The sequence below is a fragment of the Saimiri boliviensis genome, chromosome 1, assembly GCF_048565385.1.
Source record: "Saimiri boliviensis isolate mSaiBol1 chromosome 1, mSaiBol1.pri, whole genome shotgun sequence".
Taxonomy (NCBI): domain Eukaryota; kingdom Metazoa; phylum Chordata; class Mammalia; order Primates; family Cebidae; genus Saimiri; species Saimiri boliviensis.
The window spans coordinates 50,783,156-50,799,690 of NC_133449.1; the positions used below are offsets into that span (position 1 = coordinate 50,783,156).

General features: G+C 43.6%; 1 protein-coding gene across 2 annotated transcripts in view; it reads right to left on the reverse strand.

Annotated features, from left to right (window-relative positions):
- Positions 1–16,195, reverse strand: part of RPIA (ribose 5-phosphate isomerase A) — a 62,548-nt gene extending 46,353 nt beyond the window's left edge. Inside the window, exons 1-3 of one of the 2 annotated variants that reach the window (XM_074397107.1) lie at positions 9,390–14,778; positions 8,787–8,847; positions 6,980–7,035 (exon numbers count right to left, since the gene is read on the reverse strand). In XM_074397107.1, coding sequence (XP_074253208.1) covers positions 6,980–7,035; positions 8,787–8,847; positions 9,390–9,521 — 249 coding nt within the window. In that variant the 5' untranslated portion in view covers positions 9,522–14,778. Of the gene's footprint in view, positions 1–6,979; positions 7,036–8,786; positions 8,848–9,389; positions 14,779–15,873 lie in introns of those variants that run through there. The other variant, XM_003942513.4, reaches the window with a different exon arrangement.
- Between the last annotated feature and the right edge of the window lie 340 nt (positions 16,196–16,535).

The window sequence follows — 16,535 nt, forward strand, 5'->3', positions numbered from 1 at the left end:
CTGGCCACATAAATGTCTTCTTTTGAGAAGTATCTGTTCATGTCCTTTGCCTATTTTTTAATGGGATTTTTTCTTCTTATAAATTTGTTTAAGGTCTTTGAAGATTCTGGATATAGACCTTTGTCAAATAGATGGCAAAAATTTTCTCCCATTCTGTAGGTTGTCTGTTCACTCTGATAATAGCTTATTTTGCTGTGCAGAAGCTCTTTAATTAGATACCATTTGTCAATTTGGGCTTTTGTTGCAATTGCTTTTGATGTTTTTGTCATGAAATCTTTGCCTGTGCCTACATCCCGAATGGTATTGCCTAGATGTTTTTCTAGGGTTTTTATAGAACTTTACATTTTTTAGAGTTTTACATTTAAGTTCTTGAGTTAATTTTTATATAAGGTATAAGGAAGGGGTCTAGTTTCAATTTCTGCATATGGCTAGCCAGTTCTCCCGGCACCATTTATTAAATAGGGAATCCTTTCCCCATTGCTTTTGTCAGGTTTGTGGAATATCAGGTGGTTGCAGATGGGCACTCGTATTTCTGAGATCTCTATTCTGTTCCACTGGTCTATGTGTCTGTTGTTATGCCAGTACCATGCTCTTTTGGTAATTGTTTTGGTTACTACAGTTTGAAGTCCAGTAGTGTGATGCCTCCTTTGTTCTTTTTGCTCAGGATTGTCTTGGCTATACAGGTTCTTTTTTGGTTTCATATTGTAGCAGGAGCGGCCATGGGAAAGGATCTCTTGGACACCTATTACAGGAGGAAGGAATGTATTACAGCTGGTAGCTTTGTTGCCATGCGTGCCTAAGAGCAAAACTCGTCCAACAAAGGGAGGTTCAGCCTTTATATGGGCTTATACTTTAGATGCTTCTCGTGGAAGAATCTTAAGTTCATAGTTTTAGGACTCACATGTAAAAAGGTTTTACAGTTTCAGGAATTACATATGAAAGGGTTTCAGTTCACAGTTTCAGGAATTACATATGAAAGGGTTCCGGTTTACAGTTTTAGGATTCACATGTGAAAAGGTTTTACAGTTTCAAGAATTACATATGAAAGGGTTTTGGTTTACAGGTTTAGGACTCCCATGTGAAAAGGTTTCTGGTTTGATCTTGTTTTAAGTAAAAATAGTGCCTTCTGAAGTTTCCCCAAGGCCTAGTCTGTTGTTTTCAGGAAGAAGATTCAGGAGGCGCCAGCTGGCCTGCTCTCTCTTCTATTGAGATGCACAGTGGATATGACAGAGAGGGAGGGAATCCTAAATGCCTGGGTCTCCTTCCTCAATATGAATTTTGGAGTAGTTTTTTCTAATTCTGTGAAGAAGGTCAATGGTCGTTTAATGGGAATAGCACTGAATCTATACATTACTTTGGGCAGTATAGCCATTTTCATGATATTGATTCTTCCTATCCATGAGCATGGAACGTTTTCCAATTTCTGTCCTCTCATTTCCTTGAGAAGTGGTTTGTAGTTCTCCTTAAAGAAGTCCTTCACTTTTCTTGTCAGCTATATTCCTAGGTATTTTATTCTGTTTGTAGCAACTGTGAATAAGAGTTCATTCATGATTTGGCTCTCTGCTTGTCTACTGTTGCTGTATAGGAATGCTTGTAATTTGTGCACATTGATTTTGAATCCTGACACTTTAAGTTTCTTATCAGCTTAAGGAGCTTTTGGGCTGAGACAATAGGGTTTTCTAGATATATAATCATGTCACCTGTAAACAGAGACAGTTTGACTTCTTCTCTTCCTATATGAATACCCTTTCTTTCTCTTGTCTGATGGCCCCAGCCAGAACTGCCAATACTATGTTGAACAGGGGTGTTGAGAGAGATGACCCTTAATTTTTATCCCCTGCTGAAAATAATATACAGTACACAGGTGATATGGTTTGGCTCTGTATCCTCACTCAAATCTCATTTTGAATTGTACTCCCATAATTCCCATGTGTTATGGGAGGGACCTGGTGGGAGATAACTGAATCATGAGCATGGTTTCCTCCATACTGTTCTCGTGGTAGTGAATATGTCTCATGAGATATGATGGTTTTATCAGGGGTTTATACTTTTGCATCTTCCTCATTCTCTCTTTGCCTGCCGCCATCCATGTTAAGACAGGACTTGCTCCTCCTTGCCTTCCACGACCGTGAGACCTTCCCCAGCCACGTGGAACTGCAAGTCCAATTAAACCTCTTTCTTTAGTAAATTGCCCAGTCTTGGGTATGTCTTTATCAGCTGTGTGAAAACGGACTAATACAGTAAACTGGTACCAGTAGAGTGGGGCCTGCTGAGAAGATACCCAAAAATGTGGAAGTGACTTTGGAATTACATAACAGGCAGAGGCTGGAACAGTTTGGAGGGCTCAGAAGAGAGAAAAATGTGGGAAAGTTTGGACACTTGTTGAATGGCTTTACCCAAAATGCTGACAGTGATATGGACAATAAGGTCCAGATGGAGATGAGGAACTTGTTGGGACCTGCAGCAAGGATGATTCGTTATGTTTTAGCAAAGAGACCGGCAGCATTTTGCCCCTGTCCTAGAGATTTGTGGAACTCTGAACTTGAGAGGCATGATTTAAGGTATCTGTCGAAAGAAATTTCTAAGCAGCAAAGCATTCAAGAGGTAACTTGGGTGCTTTTAAAAGCATTCAGCTCAGCTTTTAAAGGGAAACAGAGCACAAAAGTTTGAAAAATTTGCAGCCTGACAATGTGATAGAAAAGAAAATCCCATTTTTTGAGGAGAAATTCAAGCTGCATAAATCTGCATAATTATCTGCCAAATGTTAATCCCCAAGACAATGGGGAAAATGTCTCCAGGGCATGTCACAGGTCTTCATGGAAGCCCCTCCCATCCTAGGCCTGGAGGCCTAGGAGAAAAAAGTGGTTTTGTGGGCCAGGCCCAGGGTCCCTGAGCTGTGTGCAACCTAGGGACTTGGTAGCCTGCATCCTAGCCACTCCAGCCATAGCTGAAAGGGGCCAACAGAGAGCTCAGACCGCAGCTTTACATGGTGCAAGCCCCAAGCCTTGGCAGCTTCCATGTGGTGTTGAGCCTGCGGGTGCACAGAAGTCCAGAATTTTCACTTGGGAACCTCCACCTAGATTTCAGAAGATGTATGGAAACACCTGGATGCCCAGGAATTAGTTTGCTGCATGATAGGGGCTCTCATGGAGAACTTCTGCTAGGGCAGTGTGGAAGGGAAATGTGGGGTCAGAACCCCCACACAGAGTCCATACTGGGGCACTGCCTAGTGAAGCTGTGAGAAGAGGGCCACCATCCTCCAGATCCCAGAATGGTAGATGAACCGACAGCTTGCACCACGCACCTGGAAAAGCTTCAGACACTCAATCCCAGCCCATAAAAGCAGCCAGGCAGGAGGCTGTACCCTGCAAGCCACAGGGGTGGAGCTGCCCGAGACCCTGGGAACCCATCTCTTGCATCAAGCATGACCTGGATGTGAGACCTGGAGTCAAAGGAGATCATTTTGAAGCTTTAAGATTTGACTATCCACAATGGGTTTTCAGACTTGCATGGGGCCTATAGCTGCTGTGTTTTGGCCAAATTCTCCCATTTGGAATGGCTGTATTTACCCAGTAGCTATACCCCTCATTGTATCTAGGAAATAACTAGCTTGCTTTTGATTTTATCGGCTCATAGGTAGAAGAGACTTGCCTTGTCTCAAATGAGACTTTGGACTGTGGATTTTTGAGTTAATGCTGAAATGAGTTAAGACTTTGGAGGACTGTTGGGAAGGCATGACTGGTTTTGAAATATGAGGACATGAGATTTGGCAGGGGCCAGGAACGGAATAATATGGTTCGGCTGTGTCCCCACCCAAATCTTATCTTGAATTGTACTCCCAAAAGTCCCATGTGTTGTGGGAGCGACCTGGTGGGAAATAATTGAACCACAGGCATGATTTCCTCCATACTGTTCTCGTGGTTTTAAGTCTCATGAGATCTGATGGTTTTATCAGGGGTTTCCATTTTTGTGCCCTCCTCATTCTCTTTGCCTGCTGCCATCCATGTAAAATGAGACTTGCTCCTCCTTGCCTTCCACCATGATTGAGAGGCTTCCCCAGCCACATGGAACTATAAAGTCCAATTAAACCTCATTCTTTTGTAAATTGCCCAGTCTCTGGTATGTCTTTATCAACAGCATGAAAATTGATTAATATAATAGGAAAAGGATGCTTTCATTGGAAAGGGAAAAAGAAATTAGAGTGTAAAGCTGTTTTAGATCTCATTTGCAACCAGACAACATTTGATTTAAATTATACTGGCATTTTGTACAATACTGGGTTAATAGGAAAGTCACATTTATGATTAAATAATACTTATAATAATGAAGAAAACTGGAAAATTGAAACTCAACCCTCCTCAAATTGTACTCCCAGCAGAAAATGAATGGTCAAGCTATTGGACATTATAAATCATCAGCTAATTACAGTTCTAAATATGTCAAAGACATCATAAAGTACAAATACAAAGGAAGGAAAATTATTAGTCACAGACTATCAAAATCTATGTTCAAGATTCTTTTCTATGATAATTGTTTCTTTACTTCACTGCCTTTATCTCAGTGGACCTCTTAAGTTGCTCACCATATTGTTGATTATTTTTCTAATATTTCTATATTACAGATATTTAAAATCCTACAAAAATGTTACCAAAAGAATAAAACTCCAGCCAAAATTATGTTAGCTCATCAATTTGAACAGCCACAGAATGCATGTAAGGGTGGTCTTCTGTTGTCTGTTTTTTCTAATATTTTTCTAATATTTCTATGTTACAAATATTAAAAATACTGCAAACGCATTACCAAAGGAATAAAACTCCTGCCAAAATCATGTTAGCTCATCAATTTGAACTAACAGCCACAGAATGCATGTAAGGGTGGTCTTCTATTGTCTGTTTTATCCAACATACTCTTTCTTCTAATTCTGACCTACCAAATTATGACAGAAAGGGACACACTCCCAATTTGCTCTGAGTCTGTGTCCCTGGTCTATAGTCCTCAAACTTGGCTCAGAATAAAATTAACTTTGACTTAACTCTATAGTGGCTATTACTTTAAACTTTTGGGTCAACCTAAAAAAATTTAAAAACAGCAAGAAAAGCATGTATTTTCAAAATACTGGAGCAAATATCCAATCACCTAATAGAGCTAAAAGTATGTTCACATAAAGAGCAAAAAAATAATGGTGGTCAGGGTGGGGAGGTGAGAAGAGTGTGCTTTCTTGGTAGTGGTCATCTTGGGGAAGGTGAGGGGAGTGGATTTTTTTTTTCTTTCAAATAAAAACACTTGTATTGTTTCTTCAATCCACATTCATATACAGCTTTAAAAATAAACACCAATGTAATTTATTAAGAAATAAAAATACTTGATGATCAAGTCAGTCAGAAACATTAGATATTTCGCTTTTCAAAAGACTAAGAAAATCCACCACAAGCCACCGAGGCCTTAAAAGTGTCTTCTCAAGACAGCAGGATTTTTTTAAAAAGCAGCAATAAAAAAACACTTAAGGTATTACTTTCAGTCCCCTGGGTGGCCATTCACCTTGTTTAGGGTCTCCGAGAGATTTAACATCAAGGAAGCTCCAATAGTATGCACTCTCCTAACTCCCTAAACTGTCTACCTGGAATCTCTGCCTTACTCCCTACCATTAAGCTAACACCACGTCTGTTTTAGCAGGAAGCTTAACCACCCTCCCTTCACCAGAGCTGGTTGCAGGCTGCCAGCATTCTGTGCCTCCAGGATTGGGAGGGTTCCAAGCCTAAGTCCAAAAAGTCCCAGGTGTACCAGTCACTTATAAATCTCACCTCCTAGGCCGGGATCGGTGGCTCAAGCCTGTAATCCCAGCACTTTGGGAGGCTGAGGCGGGCGGATCACGAGGTCAAGAGATCGAGACCATCCTGGTCAACATGGTGAAACCCCGTCTCTACTAAAAATACAAAAAAATTAGCTGGGCATGGTGGTGTGTGCCTGTAATCCCAGCTACTCAGGAGGCTGAGGCAGGAGAATTGCCTGAACCCAGAAGGCAGAGGTTGCGGTGAGCCGAGATCGTGCCATTGCACTCCAGCCTGGGTAACAAGAGCGAAACTCCGTCTCAAAAATAAATAAATAAATAAATAAAAATAAATCTCACTTCCTACCCCAGTGCATAGTATCATCTTGACTAATCCAATGAGAGATTATACACAGACTCCTCCCTGCAACAGCCAGATGTGGGATGAGTTGGCTCCACCTGAGCAACTGTCTTCCCTTCCACTTCCCAAAGCCTGTTCTGTCTTTCTCTATATTTAACTAGCTCCACTGCTTTCCTCCATCAGTTCCTACTATTTTATGATGTATTAACACATTGCTTAATTCCTTTTAGCCTGGGTTTTTTTTTTTTTTTTTTTTTTTTCTTGAGACAGGGTCTCACTCTGTCACCCAGGCTGGAGTACACTGGCACAATCACAGCTCACTGAAGCCTAGACCTCCTCAGCTCAAGAGAGATTCTTCCACCTCAGGATCCCACATAGCTGGAACTACAGGTATAAGCCACCACACCCAGCTAATTTTTGTATTTTTCGTAGAGGCAGTGTTTTGCCATATTGTCCCGGCTGGTCTTGAACTCCTGGGCTCAAGTGATTTGCCTACCTTGGCATCCCAAAGTACTGGGTTTACAGGCATGAGCCACCACACCTGGCCTAGCCTGATTTTTTTCACCTATAAATAGGAATAATATTCCTTGAGGATAGAGACTACCTGGCCATCTCTGCCTACTCTGTAGTGCCTAAACTCAACATGCATGGAAATAGTCATTGAGTGAATAAACAAATGCACCTAAAACTATAATTCTAAGATGGAATCTTTGGTCAATAAACTCTCCCATTCCTGGACTCTCTGACCTAGAACAACCTTGAGGTACAAGACAAGGCCATGTGTCCACAACCTCGAGGAACCAGAAGATATAGCAGAAGCTGTCACAATGCAGATGGAAAGCAGGACATACCTGGAAGGAAGTGGGAATACAGACAAGGTTCAGATTCTCTTGCTTCACCCTTTCAGCTGTGGAAACAAAAGACACATTGGCAGTTTTTCACTCTCCTCACTTTATTTTTCTTGTCATGTGTTTACTCAAATCCAACAGATTAAGGGAAGGTCTATCTTCCACTGTCAGCTGCCTTTCATTCTGTGTCCCCCTCCTTGGTGGAAAAGCTGGTGACTGTACTTCACACATCAGAAGACAGGGACACAAGAAAGTCTGGAGAGGTAAGTACCATCCACAGAAAGCAGTGTCAGTGTTTGCTATTGTTACGTGCCTGGCAACATTCTAAGAACTTTGTATGTATGAGCTCTTAATCCTAACAACCCAAAACGTAAGTTAAATTACTTTCCCCATTTGGCAGATAACGCAACTGAGGCTGAGAGGTAATGTAACTTGGTAGCTATACCGCGAATAAGTGGCATAGCTGGAAGATGATCCCAGGCCATCTAGCCACACAGTCTTAACTCCCCTTTACTGTCTCTTCTAGGAAAAAGCTAGAACTTTATTTTCATATTTTAGTAAAAAACATACTTATCTGTAGGCCTCAGAGGGTAGCTAAAGGAGACTGATTTTTTCACTTTGGATTTGTAACTTTCAGGAAAGTCTGATTTTTAAAAAAATGATTTCAGGAAAAAAACTGTCTTATTAAAATGTCAAGTCTTTTAAATCACTGAGTGCATCTTGGGAGGTTTGGGTGCCACTATTATAAAATTCATAGTAACTCCTGTGCCCTGAAAGTATTCTCCAGATACTTGGTTAAGATTGAAAGGTAGGCCGGGCGCGGTGGCTCAAGCCTGTAATCCCAGCACTTTGGGAGGCCGAGGCAGGTGGATCACGAGGTCAAGAGATCGAAACCATCCTGGTCAACATGGTGAAACCCTGTCTCTACTAAAAATACAAAAAAAGTAGCTGGGCATGGTGGTGCGTGCCTGTAATCCCAGCTACTCAGGAGGCTGAGGCAGGAGAATTGCCTGAACCCAGGAGGCGGAGGTTGCGGTGAGCCGAGATGGCGCCATTGCACTCCAGCCTGGGTAACAAGAGCGAAACTACGCCTCAAAAAAAAAAAAAAAAGATTGAAAGGTATACAACACAAATGCTCCCATTTGGCCAATAAGGCTTCTAGAAGCCATCACGCCAGCAGTAAAACCAGTCCTTGATGACAAAGTGTTCCTGGACTTTGCCTCCTGGGCCCTGCCCCTTGGCACCTAGAAGAATTCAGCATTCAGGGAGGCCTCTCCTCTAGGTTTTGTTCTTACAAACAAAGACCAGGGCAGTAAAACCTGTTGAGCAGCCACAGGGGCTGATAATTTCTGAGCCTTTCCTAAGCCCAGACACACCCTAATCGTGTGAAATGAGCACCTGCAGGGACTAGGCATCAGTTGCAGGAGCCCCACATCCATTCCAGGGTCATAGGGCAAACCCACTATGACCTCAATTATCTGCCTGAGGAAGTCTGAGACCACACACAGGACTTGAGAGTAGAATGCCATCCACATGATTAAAATTATATTGGGACCTCAAGCTAAGTCTGCTCTTCCCCTCCAGCTGAGCAGAGTAAACAAAGGCAAGGGCATTCTTTAGAGTTGGCTGAAGAAGCCCAAGTTTCCCTCTCTCCACAAAAGAGCAGAAACACTCAACTGACCTCAGGTAGTCCCCTCTCTCCAGCTCTGCACAGCTGAAGCCAAAAGGACAATGCCACTTCCTCCCTCTCCCCTACCTCCCTACCCCATCATCATACACAAAACATCCAGCAAACAGTGCGAGAACATACCTATTCGCTGCACAGCATGGACAATTGTAGAACCACTTCCAATTCCCAGCACTTGGTTATTCTGCCAAAAAGGGGGGAGAAGAAACTTATCAATACCATATTTTATTCCCTTGTCAGCCCACTTCCTAAAGCTATAAAATTATTATGAACAGCAATTCACCAACACAGATGCAAGACAGGTACTGTGCCTATTTTACAGGAACATAAACAATGAACCTCAATGCCGTACTTTAGGCAACGCATGGTGGATAAATGATCAACAAGGACCTCCTCCCTTCATTTCTGACACTGTCAACACCACCACTTCCTCCCTACATTCTACCAAATAATTGGTGCAATTACTTGCAATTGAATACCAACTTAACGTAACCCTCACAGAAATGGCCTGCACATAAACACTTAAAGATTCCTGACCTTTCAAGCCAGCAACAGTGAGTTTTGAAAAGAAAAGAAAAGAGAAAAGAGAAAAGAAAAGAAAAAAGATTCCTGGCCAACCCCAAGGAGGTAATTAGAAAGAAAACACCTAAGAAAAAACAACAGAGCCTGGAGCCTGGGTAAGAGAGGAAAGCTAAGGTTTCTGGCTTCAGTGCCTTCCACATGCACCTTCAAGTTGGTAGCACCACAAGACACATCAGGTCCACCATCTAGAGTTCTCCCAAAATCAGCAGAGAAAGGGAGGGACTGACATAGCTTAATAAAGTATGTCAGCATCTGCCTAGGGTGCTCATTTTGCATGAGCCTGCCTCAGAGAAAATGGGAAGAGAGCAAAGGCTTAGTTAAGAACATGAAAAATAGTCTTCATCTGCAATAGGAAGGATCTGTAATCGATGCAGCGCACTTCCTGAGTATGAAGTATAAGAAACAGACACCGCAATACTGAGCCTACCACCTTTAAGAAACAGGGAAGGGGCCAGGCGTGGTGGCTCACGCCTGTAATCCAAGCACTTTGGAGGATCACCCGAAGTCGGGAGTTCAAGACTAGCCTGACCAACATGGTGAAACCCCGTCTTAAAAAAAAGTACAAAAATCAGCTGGTGTGGTGGTGTGCGCCTGTAGTCCCAGCTACTCAGGAGGCTGAGGCAGGAGAATTGCTAGAACCTGGGAGGTGGAGGTTGCAGTGAGCCGAGATCCTGCCACTGCACTCCAGCCTGGAGATAGAGCGAGACTGTGTCTCAAAAAAAAAGAAAAAAATAAACAGGGAAGGTACCTACAAGCAGCCCAAGGACAAAGTAGGAGCTCAGCTGAGTCTACTAGACCACAAAGAGCTAAACGACGCCAGGAGTGCTAACAGGAACTAACATGGAGCTCAGTGCCTAAGCAACTTCCTGACATCTATCTCCTGCCAGTGCAAGGCAAAACCAACAGAACACCAAAGCAACAGCTATCATTTATGAATCACCTACCAAAACGACTTATAAATTTTAATATAAAGTCAAATTTCACAACAATCACTTATGACCTAGAGACCCACTATCCCACTTTAGAGATGAATTCAACATTGTAAGGAAAAACTTAAGAATTGGAAATGAGCAAAAGAGACTACTGGATGGGATGCGGAACCTGCTAGTATTGTCTGACTCTGTGAAGGTTTGTGACTTTGTCTTTAAGATACATGAGGACTCTACAGAGATACCCTTTAACTTGCAGAAAACTGTCAACAAAACAAGTAATTTTTGTTCATAGAAATGCAGATTAATAGTGTGTGAGATAACAATTATTATCAGATCTTCTAAATTCATTTTAAGATTTTTTTTAACTACATATGAGCTTGTGGTTGACTTCTCCTGTTGTTATGGTTTGAACATCTCCACCAAAACCCATATTGAAATTTAACTGCCATTATAACAATATTAAGAAGTGGGATCTTCAAGAGGTGATTAGGTCATAGGGCTCCACCCTTATGGGTGGGATTGGTGCCCACCCATAGCACTTCAACATCTGTCTCTCTCACCAGATGCTGCACCTTGATATTGGACTTCATAGCCTCCAGAAGTATAAGCCAAAAAATTTCTGTTCATTGTAAGTTACTCAGTCTCAGGTATTCTATTCTAGCAGCACAAAATGGACTAAGACACCTATGAATAGGTTCTAATACCTTTTCCAGTTCTCTCATTAGTGAGTTAAATAAAATCTTTGACATATATTCATTTTATATATGTGTGATTTTACCTTTTTTAAATATACATATAAACAGTATCAATGCCCAACACACACATACAAACTCATATTTTTTTCTTTTGATACAGGGTCTCTGTCACCCAGGCTGGAGTGCAGTAACATGATCATAGCTCACTGTAGCCTCAAACTCCTGCGGCTCACACAATCCCACTGCCTCAGCTTCCCACATAGCTAGAACTACAGGAACATGCCACCATGTCCAGCTAATTTTTTAATTCTTTTAAGAGATACAGTATCACTCTGTCACCCAGGCTAGTCTCGAACTCCTGGCCTCAAGTGATCCTCTCACCTCTGCCTCCCAAAGTGCTGGGATTACAGGATGAGCCACTTCAATCAAATAAGCGACTTCAGAAGTTGAATTTGATGAAACATCAATTCATTTCAAATTTCTTAAGACTTCTAACAACTGATTAACAATTAATTTACTTGACAAAGGAAAGCCCATAGTAAAATTTTTTAGGAAGAAGAAAAGTCCTGAAGGTCCCTCAGGACAAACAGGGCCACAACTAAAATCCTTTATTCCCCACAGGACAAAGGCCAAAGGAATACTTAAAGTCAGCCCCTAGGACACACATTTAATATGGTCCTTCTCAAAGTTAGACTATGGCTCTATTAGAGATTAGAAAGAATGACCAACAAGTAGAGATTAAAAAAAATAAATCAATTAAATGTCCCCACAACCACATACCTGTATACTAAAAATGCTTCTGCAGCCTCTTCTACCTACAGATGACTTTATCCAACAACTTTTGTGTTACTGACCTGGTGGAAACTGCTTTTACTAACTCACAGTTCCAAAGTCACTGAATATACCAGGGGCATGGGCTGTCAGAACAGGGCTTGCACTAGGTCAGAATTCCACCTGTGCCAATGTTCTCAAGAAGGCAACGTGTCTAATAAAGTTGTTTGGCTGCCTGGACAAGCCCCAAAGGCAAGGACTTCATGTCAAGTAAATAATACATCACAACACAGAAACATTCAAAATGGCTAAATATCTCGATATATAAAAATCTTCAAGTAATGAAAAAAGGTCTTATGTCTGAGTGTGGAAAAACTCAAACTTTTTCCTCTGCTCTCACACCACAACAATTATCAACACAAAAGACTTCTGTGACCAAATGTATGGGGGTTTCTTCCCATATCCCAAGCAAGCAATCTATCCTGCAGCAGACACCAGCTGGGTATCCTCCAATTCAATTTCAACACTATCAACCTGGAGATACCATCATGTCCCACTCATTGAGGGCTCAGTTCCCAAGATTGCCTCCTCCTTCCCATCAAATGCAAGTCCAGGCCTCCAGAACTTCTGACTTTCCAGCTTCAAGCTGGAGTTTCCACAACCTCTTCTTTGAGTTTAATTAACTTGCTAGAGTGGCTCAGAACTCAGGGAAACACATTTATCAGTTTATTATAAAGGCTATGACGAAGGATATAGATTAAGAGATACATAGGGCAAGACATGTAGGAAGAGACACAGAGCTTCCATGCTCTCCAGGCACACCACCCTTCAGGGACCTTCACATGTTCTGCTCTCTAGAAGCTTCCAAACCCTGTTCTCTTGAGCCTTTTGGAAAATTTACTGAATAAACATGATTGGCTTTTGGAAAAGGCCAGGAATTGCAAGGGCCTAGAAATGTGACTGGACAAAAAGGGTACAGATTGACTGGGGAAACCCTGCAAGGGCTTCTGTTCAGATTCTTCGTCTGTCTGTATAGCATTCCTTCCTCCAGGGTATGGAACAGGTACCCTTCTGAGATGGGGATCTTATGACCTACAATAAGACAACACAGGTCACAGAATTTCTTTACAGCCAGCTCCAAGACAGAAAAGCACTGCAGAGAGAAAGGAGCAAGTGGAAGGAGGGCAGGAGAAGGTATGAGAGAGAGAGAAAGATAGGGAGAAAGAGAGAGATTGTCTTCTGAGGCCTAAAGCACCCCATATATAACAAAAGACTGTAGCAAGTGCTATGGGTGTCATGAACCAGAAGCCATGGGTAAAAACATTATGTGTGTGTTTAAAATATCACACTAGTTAGACTTAACCTGACCTTCACACTTGACCTGAAGCTAGGAACTCTAGCTTTACAGTAATTTAATCACCAAATTCCTGGTTACCAAGCTTAGCCATACATTCATGTCACTCACAGCCCCCAGAAGGCAGGTGGCACAGAGACAAACTTGGATGAATCAGACAAGCTCTGTACAAGGCTCCTTCTTTGCCTTTTGGAAGAGACAAGTAATTGCAACGACCTGCCAGGCCTAAAGCTCTTCAACCATGTAATCCCTGAGGCCTTGGAATCAAATGACCGGCACAGGAATCAGTGCCCTTGCCAAAGCCAACCAGAGGTGACCAAAGGCTGCCTATGATGCAGCCCAACAGCAGAATACTACCAACCAGGCCCTGCTAGAGGAGTGGCCCCATTCTAATGCGCAGTATTAAACCACATGTATGTGCAACATCAGAACTTCACTCAGCCTCTCGAATGGAGTAACTCTGGAAATACATACTACTTCTGCTAACCAACTAGAATCACTGCCCATCAGCTTCCTCAACCAAGCCAGTCAAAAAACAAAGCCCAGGCTCCAAAGAGAACAAAGGGATGAGGCTACAGATGTTCAGAAGAAAGTAGATCTGCACAGCGACCCATCCTAGGTGGCTACACCCCCAGAAACAGACAGAGCTGGGTCCAGGGTGGCTATACAAAGGATTCACCTGAGAACGCTCAGTCTTCCATCCACCCAGACATGGAAGTAGTCACCATATTGGAACAACAATGGATTAGGGAACACGAAGAGCTACTCCCCAGAAATTCTACACAAAGAGCCTCCAATAACCCCAATACTTTCATATTTGTATCACATTGCACACAATTGAACAAACATTTACTGGGCGGTCCCCACTGTGACCAATGCTAAATGAAGGTTAACTACCCTCCAGGAGCTTACCCTTTAAGGCGCTGGAAGAAATGAACACACAGATGACGAGAACATAAGATACAACATAATGCACATAAGAGGCATGAAGTGCTACAGAATCACAGAGAAGAAATCTTCCTCTCCTTAGAATGCTAAGGAAAAACTGAAAGGAGGAAATGACCTTTAGGCCAAACCCTGAGGGGCATACATGATTTTAACAGGTGCCTCCAAAAGGCCAATGTAGCTCTCCCCAAAATCACCTGCTAACTTAATGAAATGATGTGGTCGGAATCCAGTGTTTTGGGGCTCCAGCCTAAGGTTAGGGCTTGCAGATTTTTATTTAATCAAATACATAACCATAACACAAGTGTCAGGGAGATGCGCCACCAAATATTAATGTGAATTCATTAACAGGACAACTTGGATATTGGGCTTTTCTAATTGTATTCTCATGTGGATTTTATTTGTCCATTAGCTATTCACTTTATGCAGATATTTTAAATTTTCAGCTAATTGTCTCAATTTTACAACTGAGGCACTGAATCCCAAAGGTAGGGTCAAATTAAAATATTTTACATTATCTCTGTTAATCCCCACAGAAAATCCTATTGCCAACCAGACTTGCAACAAGCTACACCAGAACAGGGCAGGAGTGGAAAGGGTAGGAGGGCACACTGGTACACCCCTTCTACAGAACTGGCTGAGCCACAGGTTACAACACTGGCCACTCCCATTCAAACAGGCTGTGGTGAAGCTCATACAACGTCATATAAGCAAATTAATTGTGTAGAGCAAAGCATTAACAGATGTAAAGAACTATCATCAGAAAAGAAAGGGGAAATCTAATACCACTTTCTATTTTTATTTTTTTTTTATTTTTTTATTTTTTGAGACGGAGTTTCGCTCTTGTTACCCAGGCTAGAGTGCAATGGCGCGATCTCGGCTCACCGCAACCTCCGCCTCCTGGGCTCAGGCAATTCTCCTGCCTCAGCCTCCTAAGTAGCTGGGACTACAGGCACGCGCCACCACGCCCAGCTAGTTTTTGTATTTTTAGTAGAGACAGGGTTTCACTATGTTGACCAGGATGGTCTCGATCTCTCGACCTCGTGATCCACCCGCCTCGGCCTCCCAAAGTGCTGGGATTACAGGCTTGAGCCACCGCGCCCGGCCAATACCACTTTCTAATAAGTAAAAATGAGAGATAAAAAGCCAGTAAGACCAAGGAAACTACACCACAGGGCAGACATACTCCACTAGGCTTCCTTATTATAATTAACATAATTAAATTGATTGGTGACAGCAAAACTACTTGGATTATAAAAATTCCACCGACAGCACCACATCCACCACTTAACAAACAAGTAGGGGCCACGGCCTGACTGAATAACAGCTAAACACCTTTGCAGCCCGGCCTTTAAAAAAAAAAAAGAAAGAAAGAAAGAAAGCATCCTCCAGACTTAGTCCACCCCGCCCTATGGAAAGAAAAAGGTATGAAGCCCCGGGTCTACCCTTCCCTCCAGGAGTACAGTCAGGGGCCGGTGCGCACCAAAGCCAAGAGCCTCCTTCAACTGAAATTTCAAAGTACTAACAAACCAACTCTCCGCTGGCTTCCGGGTCCGAAAAGAGAAATGAAAACCTCTCCGCAGCCCCAAAGCCCACCATTTCCCATTTGTTGATACGGAGGCGACAAGGCGAATGCCTCTAGCCCCCACTGCAAGCATCAGACGCCGCCAGGCTCCCCTGTGCAAACTGCTCCAGCTGGACAAGTCTTTAGAAAGCTCAAGTATTAGAAGATTCGCCCCTAACCGACTCTATTTCTAAAAGGTCTTTAAGGAGCAGGGAAGAGGGGTCTAAACTCCGGTAAAGTGCACACCCTCTACCCTCTCACTCAGCACCCGCCCTGCCAGGAGTTAGGCGCGCCCCGGCAGTACCCATAAAGCGCAACAGGAGCCCAACACGCCGAGAACATGCGCCCCACGCCCCGAGGTGCTCACCCTCACGTGGTTTTCCACAGCCGCGCGACCCGCCAGCTTCTTGGCCTCCTCGGCCTTGGACATCGTTGACGGGGCCGGGCAGACGCTGTTGGAGTCCCCGCAGCTGGTGCTTGTGTTGCCAGCACCGCCGCGGGTCCCAGACTGTGCACGCCCCGGCAGCCGCACGTGGGAACCTGGGAGGTCCCAGCTGTTCCCTCCTCCGCCTGAGACCGCGCCCCCGGCCCTCCCGGGCAGCGGGGCCAAGACCCGCCCGTAGAGGGTGCTGAAGGGCCCGGGGCGCTGCATCCCGACGCCTCGCTCCGGCCTCCGCTGAGGTCCCGCCCCCGGCTCGTCCGGAAGTCTGGTCACTTAACGTACACAGTCTGTGTGCCCTGCTCCGTGGGCCTTGCTGGGAAATGTAGTTCTATGGCTTCAGCACCCCGTATCTGCGCCTCAGTCTGGACTACCAACCCCATAATCCCCATAATGCTCTCCGCGACCGGATGCGCAATTGCAGGCGACAGTCTCTGGCATGTCGCTCTATAAAGTACGCTTAGCCGCAGAAAGAGCCGTTTGGGACGCCTTACTCGAGGGATGTGTGCGTACACCACCGTTAGGTGAATCCCAGGGATGTTTTCTCATCAGGGAAAGGAGTGCTAGACTTGACCCTTTTGTTTCTCCCT